The following is a 7119-nucleotide window of genomic DNA, read 5'->3' as shown; positions in this document are numbered from 1 at the left end:
CGTGAGGGAAGGCTGCTCCGATGCGCTGTAATTATAGCGTGTTGGAGCAGAGTTCATTAATCGAGTCTGCTGGAGCATACTAATTAGCATGCACCAGCAGCCTCCACATCTGGTGTATCAGCGTCCCTCCACTTCGAAGTGGCAGCGGGGGACACTTCAACTAAAGCTTGCTGGACGAGCTTTGAGGCACCCCGCTGCCATTTTAAAGTGCAAGGATGCTGATAAATGAGATGCTGCAGGCATTTTAATTACAATGGCTCTCGGAGTCTAAATAAAGCACCCCCCTCCTACCCCTGGAGCACATGTAAAAACTCCCTTATATTCTTCTTGGGTAATTTGTCAGATGTCTTGTGTAATGATTTACTTTATTTAGGTCTTCATGGAGGCCATCCATTAAAAACAGGAGCAATTCTTGGGAGTCTTGTTGGCTGTATCCTGCAAATTGGTCATTGATCTTCCCAATTGTTGTTTTAAAATCTTTTGGACTGATAAATTTATACTGTCCTGTCCACAAAGCTTTCATTATCACACCAAATTCTTCAGCCACTTCACCTTTATGTCCCAGAATATTTGACCTGTACAATTAAAACAGAAATATCATCTGTTACTACAGAATATTAGTTCTTTCTATTTAAATCTAAGACTGTGAGAAGTATTTTTCCCAAGGTTAACAAGTCCTCAGTTAAATTCTCATCTTGCAAACAGTTGCATGTTTAACTTTACACATGCAGATAACTGCCTGCAGAATGGGTCTCAATGAGAGCTGCATGTGGTATCGTTCTCATACACCAGCGATAAGGAGTTAAGATATTTTACAATCTAGCTCCACAATCAGAGAACGGGTTGCAGGTCAGGACAGACATTTTTCACTTCTGATTTCTGCCTTATCAAGGCTTGGCTTTGATATCCCAGTTGATGGGCTCACCATAAACAGAGATTTTCCTGGAAGAACATACTTCACCCTATATCCAAACTTTCAGAAAACCTAGAGACATAGTGCTTCCAGTGTTTTTTAATTTTGAAGTGACTGCATGGGGTTTTAAAGCACTAGTTTTAATACATATTCTTTTACTTTAAAACTGTAACAGTGGTAAAACTAAATTCTGCATTCCATGCCTCAAATTAAAATATGATATAGATTAAGAAATTGTTACCTGTTGATATCGTTCTGATGGAAGTTTCTATTGAAATAATCAGCCAGATGTGGTGCATTGCACAGACACTGCAATACAGAATTCATATAGCAAGTGTTCCCTAAATTACGAAGTCCTGTGAGAGCTGGTCCCAGTCCCCCAAAGACGGGGTTAAGATTCCGAATCTGTGACGCAGACAGCCTGGAGATTTCCGCTTTAGTGTAACAAGCAGGTCTGTAAGGAAGAAATTATTCTTAGCAGTGCGGAGCTTTGCATTTGTTTTCCCAGGCTTGCCTGAGGGCCTACTGTAGTGCTTTCTTCTATCACATGAAGAGCTAGTCCTCATCTCAAGACAGGTTAGTTGGGGGCCCTGAGAAAGCAGTACATTTCAGCCTTTGGAGTTGAGGACAGCCTGACTTTTTTTCTGACAGACTTATCTTAAGTTAACACCAAATGATGTTGGATTGGCTTCGAAGATATTTGTGTTCCCAACACTCTTTGACTAGAGGTGGAAACCAGTTGAGTCAGAGCACAGAGAATACCAGGACTGTATATGCAATATAACAGACTCATGTGAAGAAATGGAAAATCCTGCCACAAAGTCACAGAACACTCATTTAAGTTATTCAAGACTAAATAAGGTAATAATGGCAGATTCTATACTAGGCAATGAACATTGGTCTGTAGTACTGCCCAGAGACAGACTAGGGGCCTCAAACTTGTGGTCATTTTTAATGGGAGAAGTTTTTGAGAAATTTCCCCTGCTAGACATTGTTCTGGAAGAGAGAGCAGTACCAGCATTCAACCTACAGCTGCCCCCTCTCCCCTGATCTCCTGCTTGGTGTGGGGAACCAGCTGCTCAACTCTTCCTGGTCCAAGGGGACTGGAGTAGTGGGGCAGAGCACCCCCCTATCCCCTGCACACTTTCCCAGACCAAGGATCCTCACAGGGTTGGGGACACAGTGGGAATTTCTCCCCCGCATGACACTTCAGAGCTGGTGCTTGTTGCCCCACCCTGGGAGGGGAGGAAACAGTAGGACAAATCCCTTAGCCTGTTTTCCAGACGAGGTAGTTCCTCAGCTGGAGAAGAAGTGGACAGCATTGCCCTGTTGCTCCCCTCCCTTCCCAGACCAGTCCACGAGGGGAGGGGAGCAGCAGTGCAAAGACCCCAGCCTTAGGAAATCCCTGCTGTTTCCCTCACCCTCCCAAACCAGACATGGAGGGGAGAGCACAAGCATTCATTCTTGCGAGAGAAACTCTCTAGCATAGGAGAACTTCCCAGTTAATACCTGGAAGATCTTCTCCTTTAAGGGGCATGTCTCTCCCAGGAGAAATTGAATGTTTATGCACCTCTCATTTCTGCAGGGAGAATAGCAATTCTCCCATTAGAAGCAACGCCTGTATGTGGCTCAGAGACTTCCGTTCCACAACAAAGAGGAAGTTAACATCTACAAATAGTATGCCGATGAAAAACAGTCGTTGTTTAACCTCCCTGGGCATTCCATTGCTGACCTCAGAGTAGCTGTTCTTAGACAACACCATTTTACAAACTAAAGTAACAGGACATTGCAGAACAAGACCTCATCCACAGATTGGACTGTGTTAAGTACAGTCTGAACATGAACTATGGATTCTTATCCCAGTACCTGGATTAGCTTTTGTGACCCCTTTGTCCCTATAGGTTTATTACTCGTTTGTCCCTCCCTCCTTACCTCCTTCCCCTGTGTTTTGTATTCAAAGAGAAGTCTCCCTCTCTATTTGATAGACTGCTCTGTGCATGTCCTCTCTCAGCATCTGATGAAGTGAGCATAGGCTCACAAAAGCTTAGACTAACTAAATCAGAGATGCATAAAGTGCATTTCTTCTACAATCCCTTCAGCTACTTTACCAACAGTCACACTGTGGTATCTGAAGTTCCGTAAGTTTAACGATGAGTAAATAATGACAAAAAATGGCAGCGAGCCAGTTAAGTCCATCATCAACTTCCTTGCAGGCACATAAAACAATCTGATTATCCACCTGAATTCCATGAATTTTAAGACCTCATGTCGCACAGAGACTTAATTTAGCAGACATACTTATTTTCACGATTGACTGCAGGAGTCACAGGAATTTTCTTCTTCTCTTCCTCGTGAATGGCTTGGGTTATATCCGGTGAAGAATAGGAGCGCTTCAGTTTGGAGTGTTCTCTTTCCCGTTCGACAGTCGCCCGTTGCTTGGCTTTGTGAGTTGGTGGAGTGGATGGAGGGGTGGATGTAGGAGCCATTTCCGGTGGATACATATGAACAGTGTTTGTTGGCGAGTGATAATAACGAAAGGTCCCAGTGGTTGTGTCTGGAAACTTGAGAGAAAAATAAATAGTTTAAAAGCCAGGTTAAATCCATCAGTGGACAATATAGCTTAAAATATTTGAGCTATAAAAAAAAAAAACCAAAACAAAACATTACCTCAATAATTCAAATATGTAAACGTTATGATAGTCTGCAATGTGAGTTTCTCTCAATATTTAATGGACTAAGCTTTTATGAATAATACTGCTTCCCCTAAAACATGCATTAAATATTGATTGCTTGGTGCCAATGGTTGTACACATCAGTTCCACTCATTTCAGTAACAAGAATCTTAAGATCTAGAGAAAATATGGAGCACCATATGTGGAAAATGTTACGAAAAAAATCAAAAGAAATGTAATGGTAATGGTTTGCCTTTGCACACTCACAAAACCTGTTCCTCACAGGTGACAACATTCTAAAATTCTGGCAATTATAAATTACCTTCACCCAGCCTGCAGGCAGTCCTGGTACTGTCCTTCCCATTTCCTCACTTCGTGCTCTCACCAATGGCTCCCGCTGGGACTAATAAATACAATTAAGTAAGGCATATTAAGTCATGGTTATGCAGAACAGTATGTCTAGACTGTCTTTATTTGTAAATTAAAAGGTTACAGATAAAACAATTTCCTAGGAAGTATTAGTGTTCTAATTAGAAATTTGTATTTTTTGGCTAGGACTGAAAAATGATAGAATAGCTCTGTATTTAGTACTGTTTGATCAAAATTCATTGTTATGGTTGAGAAATCATACCAATCCATCTACTCTTACATATGCACAACAGTCTCCCCACCCCCCTTCGGGTTTTGTTTTTTTAGAAGTTTGAGTTCTTACTAAACATTTAGGAACAACCATTTTTGCTCCCAGAAAAGGGAAAACAAAAAAGGGAATTAACACAATGAACAAAAAGAAATGAAATTCTTGTTAATGCCATCAGAGATGTGTAAAGATTTTAGGGAAAGTTTCAAGTATGTTTTGTTTTTTTTGCAGGCAAACAAGTAACCAACAGCTATAAAATGCAGCCACAGATAAAGAACTTCAACACAAGATGAAGTTACAAACATGACATCTAACTAGATTTCTTTCAGCTTCACACAACACACTATATTTACTTTAAGTGTTTCAGTATCTTGTTCAGTATCCTCTCTAAGGGCTCCTGGCTTTTGAACTCCACTTTCACTTTCTGGTTGTCCTTTAACCCCAGTATGCTGTAAAAGATTTTAAAAAGAGATTTTCAATTTTCCTGTGGAATTACTAACCATCAATACACGCGTGTGCGGGGCATGTTCCTTTATCAAAACCGAGAGGAAAAGCTGTGCATCTTTTAATAAAAAAATATTTTGAGGACACCTCCGCAGTGAAACCAGGTATGTACATGCTGAACTATGATCTTTAATTTTTCTACTTCTTCATACGAAGTAGTTTTCTTGGAATAACGATTTACATCCAAGCCTTCTCTTGCAGCATGTTTAAGGCATGCAGTCAATTAGAAATCTATGCAGTTAAGAACTCAATTAGAAATTAATGTCCCAAATTCTACTTGCATGGCTGGCTCTACTGAGTTCTCTAGTTTTACAAATGTAGTTTTGTTTTAATACATTTCTCTCACCGTTGCTGTAATGAAGACCAAGAGAAAGGCAAAAGTAGAAAAATTAAAATATCTATTCCATCCCAAGCAACAATATAAAGGGTCCATGTTCTCACTCAGAAGCTGGGAAAGAAGCTTTTCAGCACCAGGCTCCCTACTTCAGTCAAATAAGTTCAAGTCTGTCAAAGTTCAAGCAACTTGAAAACAGAAACCATCAGTTGACCACAAACTGTCTGTATCACTAATGAAGTATCTTTTCAATGGACACAGTGTAACTCAGGACCTACCTAATTCATGGCAGCTACCTGGCAGTCGTTTCATGGGCAGAGTGCAGTGCTCCCTCTCCTCCCCCATACCTCCCATTGGCTGAGGGGGCCCAGTGACCCCCAACCCTCGCTGCTGATTGGCGGTGAGGGCTGCCTGTCATGCAGCCCTGCCCCAAGTCACCAATTGGTGGAGGGGTGGGGCCACATGACAGGCAGCCTTCGCAGCGGATCAGTGGTGAGGGGCGGCAGCCATCTTGCTGGGAGCCCTTCAAGTGGGCATCTCCTCCTCCCCTTCCCTGTTTGGGCAGGCTGCCACAGTGCTCTAGGCACTGCTGGCTCTCTCTGGGGAGTTAGCATTTTGTTTCCGTAAGCTTTTCCCCCCATGGATGTCATGAGCATTGCCCCATTTTTGCGGAATCCGCGAAATCACAACTTCGGTAGGTCCCTAAGTATTGGAGGGAAAATGACTGGTAATCTCAAGTTTTAGCTGTAGAAGGAAAAAAAAAATTCAAACACCGATATTTTGAATTTTCCATGAATTGTTGTAAGTGCAGTTGCTATAAAGAGGACAAATAAGATGAGTAGCTGGTCTGTATCTGTGTTTCAAATATTTTTGTATTAGGCAAGCACTACGTAATTATAATAACTGCTGTAACACTAAGAAAACTAAACTAATCTCAAAATCCCCAAAGTGAATTTCGTTCAGAACTACCATAAAACATATCTGGCATGCAAATATTGTAATTTGGTTCACCACTGGAGAAATACAGGAGCCTAGTAGACAATTTCTTTAAGTTCTGCATGCACTACAGGAGTCCTAGGTAAAGAAAAATAGGGCAATGTGAACTCTGAAGCTGCTAGCATTGCATGTTGAGAATGAAAAAGAAATACAGCAGAAGAAACTGCAAACAATGACAGAAAGCTTTCAGAAATGTGCGACCCCCCTTCTATAAAAACAAACTGCAAAGATTTAGCATCCCAGTTATATCCATACATGCACGACCTGAAAAAATGCAGTAGATTCTCCTCCCACCCTTGATTTATGAAGCATTTGCCCATTTTAGAATTTTCTTGTGAAATATTTACATACATTTACATAAAACTACATTTAGATGCATTAAATATTACTGATGCTGGATTTAAAGTGCACTAATTAAAATTAGAGGAACTTTCTAGTGGTATATTCTCAAGCTGTCAATTTTGGAATCCGCTGCAGGGTAGCCAAATTTGTTTCTTTATGTTCTGTGATCAGTTGAATCTATTTTATGGCCAGATTAGGAGTTCCTTTACCTAGTTTCTCAGGCTTTGGCAGCAGAGAAAAAGGAAGGAAGCATGACCCTTTCCAGGAAGAGACTGCTTTTAATGAAAACACTGAGCTGGGCTAGTTGGCTACTTGACTCTTTAACCTAACCAACAATACCATGAAGTCAATACCTCACAGCAGCAGAGTTAAGCTCCACCTAGGATATTAGGGGGTTGAGACTGTTCTTCCCCATCTTGTGCCATAATGGCAGAGTAAGCAGAGAACCGGTGTAGCAAGGGGGACTGTGGCCATGTCTGGGATGGAGAAGCAGCAAGAAACTTGGAGCCAGTTGTCCTGACTTCATGTCTGCAGGAAGTTTCCCATCTCAGGGGAATTCTCTGCTGCCCCAGAAGGGCCAGTATCTGGGCACTTTGGGGACTTTTCCCCCCAGGTAAATAGGAAGGCAGGTCCCAATAAAAACTAGTGTGTTGTGGTTGAATACTCCTGTACTGGCCGTATCCTATTATAGGCAACAGGACGCCAAACGACAAAACCACAC

At 41.6% G+C, this 7119-nt stretch overlaps 1 protein-coding gene across 4 annotated transcripts in view; it reads right to left on the bottom strand.

Moving 5' to 3' along the window:
* Positions 1-7119, bottom strand: part of USP8 (ubiquitin specific peptidase 8) — a 47409-nt gene that overhangs the window by 4491 nt on the left and 35799 nt on the right. For 3 of the 4 annotated variants that reach the window (XM_019504141.1, XM_019504143.1, XM_019504142.1), the window contains 5 exons: positions 4576-4671; positions 3908-3988; positions 3212-3474; positions 1155-1367; positions 365-575 (listed from right to left, as the gene is read on the bottom strand). In XM_019504141.1, the coding sequence (XP_019359686.1) occupies positions 365-575; positions 1155-1367; positions 3212-3474; positions 3908-3988; positions 4576-4671 (864 nt within the window). The remainder of the gene's footprint in view (positions 1-364; positions 576-1154; positions 1368-3211; positions 3475-3907; positions 3989-4575; positions 4672-7119) is intronic. The other variant, XM_019504144.1, reaches the window with a different exon arrangement.

This window comes from Gavialis gangeticus, unplaced genomic scaffold (genome assembly GCF_001723915.1).
Source record: "Gavialis gangeticus isolate Ggan-Ray unplaced genomic scaffold, GavGan_comp1, whole genome shotgun sequence".
Taxonomy (NCBI): Eukaryota; Metazoa; Chordata; order Crocodylia; family Gavialidae; genus Gavialis; species Gavialis gangeticus.
The sequence above is the reverse complement of the archived record's forward strand: the minus strand, read 5'-3'. Positions and strand labels throughout refer to the sequence as shown.